Source organism: Neophocaena asiaeorientalis, unplaced genomic scaffold (genome assembly GCF_003031525.2).
Source record: "Neophocaena asiaeorientalis asiaeorientalis breed wild unplaced genomic scaffold, Neophocaena_asiaeorientalis_V1.1 scaffold106, whole genome shotgun sequence".
NCBI classification, from domain to species: Eukaryota; Metazoa; Chordata; class Mammalia; order Artiodactyla; family Phocoenidae; genus Neophocaena; species Neophocaena asiaeorientalis.
The window spans coordinates 4704628-4707908 of NW_020172597.1; the positions used below are offsets into that span (position 1 = coordinate 4704628).

A 3281-nucleotide genomic window follows, 5' to 3' on the forward strand; every position below is an offset into this window, starting at 1 on the left:
GGCCCAGAGGGAGGCACGTGGCCTCTCTCGGAAAAAGTACTTCATAGGTTTGCCACAAGGGCTTCCAGGGCCAAGGCCACCTGCTCGCCAGGGTGTTTCATATTCCAGTCAGATAATCAGGGTGATACGGGTTTGGTTTGGAGCCCACCTTCCAAGCATGAAAGGGACCACTCACCACTTTGCCCGTGTTTTGCAATCTGCCTTCACTGGTTGAAAGACAGACTCTTAGGGTTTCTGCCTAAACCATAAATGTTATGCCCTGTCCTGTCAGTACCTAGGAGCTAGGTGTTTTTGTTTGACTTGAGCCTCAGGCCCCAGAATTTTTTAGCAAGGGGCTGGTTTCGGTGGGGCGGGGGGTAGTTACGTGGACATTGAGAGAGATGGTTGCAGAAGTTGAATATTGCATGCTCCGGGGTCCTCTGTGTGGTGCCAACTCTGAGTAGCTGTCTGTGCTAGGGGGTGGGGAGGGACCCTTGTTTTCCTGCTACTCATCAAGCCCCTGTTCTGTGCCAGGCCTCATTCTGGGCACTTTATGTGCATTGTCCTTTTGATCTTCACGACCCTCTCCTGGCTGGTGGGCTGGTGGACTAGTGGACCAGACCCTGCAGCTGATCTGCCTACTTTGCCATCTTGATTCCTACAGATCACACAGACAGAGGTCCAGCAAGGACAGCAGCAGTTCAGCCAGTTCACGGATGGACAGGTAGGACACCCAGCCTAGGCAGGAGCAGAGGGTGAGGAGTTGTGACAGGGTAGCAGGTGATATCTGTGGGTTTGGATGGCTAGGGCAACTGTCCCATCATCTGTTGACAGTGAGTGGACAGAAATTGTTGAAACAACAGTCTTGCCTATCCTCTAGATTTATAGACTTGGTGGGAGTTGACAATAATCCTAGACATTATGTAGCCCCAGTCCCCGTTTTACAGATGAGTGAACTGAGCCCTGGAGGTGGGAAGTGCCTTGTCTGTGCTTGCTTAGCTGTTCATTGCAGAACCAGGACTAGCATGCAGGTCTCCTGTTTCCTTTCTTTAAGAATAGTTTTTCTCTAAGCCACGCTCTTTTTAATCTTATGGATTAGTTGAAACGCAGAGAACATGTGACCTCTCAAGCTCTCTAGGTGCCTGGAATTCAGTAATTCTAAACTCGTGAGGAAGGGATCTTCCCTTTGCCGGCCCCCTTTCCCTTCGCACTATCTTGCCAGAGACCCCTGAGGACATGATAGGATGACATGCCTAAGCCTATGTTCTCTGCTGCCCAGAAAGGAGAGGAACTGGCATCAGGACCCAACTCTGGCTTCTGCCAGCACCAGATGCCAGGCTCACATGCCAGGGCTGCTGTGGCAGGGGGTCTTAGCTTTTGGTTTCTTTTGGAAACACCTGAGAAATCATGTCCAGTTGGCCCTAACCTTCCGTAGTGGCTACGCGAGCATCTTCGCGGGTCTTCACTGTAGTAAGCATTTAATCCCAGGTGACCTGCCTCCCCGTCAGGCCCCATGCAGGAGATGGAGATTCAGCGTAGCCTCAGCCTGAGCCAGAGATACTCTGAGGAAAAGAGGAGAAGGGGTAATCCCTACTGCCCCTGCCAGTGAGGATTACTGAGTTGGGGAAATGCTGACTTACAAGCTGCTGGTACAGTGGTTCGAATTGCTTGTGTTTGTCACAGAGGAACAGCGTGCAGCAAGCTCGAGGCTCTGAGCTAACGGGAGAGGCAGAGCCCAGAGAAGTGAAAGCCACAGGAAATGCAACTCCCTGCACCTCTTCCCCGCCCACCACACATACCCCCTCTCACCGGGCTGGTGCCTCCTGTGTCTGCTGCTCCCAACCACAGCAGAACTCCACTTCCCCTCCTCCCTCTGATGCCTTGCAATGGGTGGTGGTTGAGGTATCTGGGGCCCCCAACCAACTCGAGGCCCATAGGGAGCTGCATGCCCCTCTCCCAGGGGTGACCTCACTCTCTCCTCTCCACCCCTCGCAGCAGCTCTACCAGATCCAGCAAGTCACCATGCCTGCCGGCCAGGACCTCGCCCAACCCATGTTCATCCAGTCAGCCAACCAGCCCTCCGACGGGCAGGCCCCCCAGGTGACCGGCGACTGAGGGCCTGAGCTGGCAAGGCCAAGGACACCCAACACAATTTTTGCCATACAGCCCCGGGCAATGGGCACAGCCTCCCTCCCCAGAGGACCCTGTCGACCTCAGCGCCTCCTGCAGGCTAGGACACTGGTGCACTACGCCCGACGCCTGGGGGCAGAGATTCTCCAACAGAAAGATGCAATATTTTTTATTTCCTTTTTCCCTTTTTTTTTCTCCACGGAATCAATATTTCAGTATGTTGAGCTGTGTGTCCAATGCTATGAAATGAAAATAATAAATAACATATTTATGGCATTTTCTTGAAGAGTGTGGTTGAAGAAATATTTCGTTTCTCTTTTTTTGGTTCTTACTGCCACTTCTTTTAGGAGCAAATCTCAGGGGTGTATGTAATCTCCTGACTCTTAGAACAGCTGCTGACCCAGGATTTACCACCTTGTTCTGCCCTCACGTGAAATTAGGTGACCATGTGTAGCTTCTTTTTCACTAGTGCTCCTCTCCCCGCGTCCCTGCTCTTGCCCCAGAGCTCTGTGGATTTGCATCAGAGGCCATGGAAACATTCCATGCATTTAAGAGACTCATTTGCCATGGGGAGTGGATGGTTTCATTCCCAAACCCTTCTCTTCCAGGGACTCAAGGAGACTAGGACTTTGTGTATTTGCCCCCCACCCCCCAGTTTTAATTTTATTTTTAAATACATTAAAAATTATGCTAGTCTCCTTTGCTGCATGGACTTCAAACTGCATGAAATGCAATAAATCTCATTTTAGATAATTTGGAGTCTGGGTTTCTGTGTCTGGGGACATTCATGGGACCACTTTGCTTGGGAAAGGCTTGGAAAGGTTCGTCTGCCCTCAGGTTGGGTGTCTGTGAAGGAGGGGGACACCCTTGTGAGGAGGGAGGATGTCCAAAGCAAGGGGAACTTGAGCTGCATGTCTGATTCAAATTGAGATCTTCAGCTGATTTAAAAAATGACGTTCATTTTTTAAACGTTCATCAGAACATTTGCTGCTCAGAGTTGCCTGCCTGCCTTATTTCCTGGACTGCGTATGACACGTGGGCCAGATTCAGCCTGTGTCCTTCTTGGCTGAGGGTGAAGAGAGCATCTCTCATGGAGAAAGCTTTCTCTGTCCTTAAGCAAGGACTCGAGTACGTCCCTCCACTCCTGTCTCGGCACAGGCTGGCACTCTGAG

The 3281-nt window shown here is 51.3% G+C and overlaps 1 protein-coding gene across 5 annotated transcripts in view; it reads left to right on the forward strand.

Annotated features, from left to right (window-relative positions):
- Positions 1-2862, forward strand: part of NFYC (nuclear transcription factor Y subunit gamma) — a 64441-nt gene extending 61579 nt beyond the window's left edge. For 4 of the 5 annotated variants that reach the window (XM_024738762.1, XM_024738766.1, XM_024738763.1 and 1 more), the window contains exons 9-10: positions 644-703; positions 1663-2390. In XM_024738762.1, the coding sequence (XP_024594530.1) occupies positions 644-703; positions 1663-2094 (492 nt within the window). In that variant the 3' untranslated portion in view covers positions 2095-2390. Of the gene's footprint in view, positions 1-643; positions 704-1662 lie in introns of all 5 variants that reach the window. The other variant, XM_024738767.1, reaches the window with a different exon arrangement.
- Positions 2863-3281: the final 419 nt, after the last annotated feature.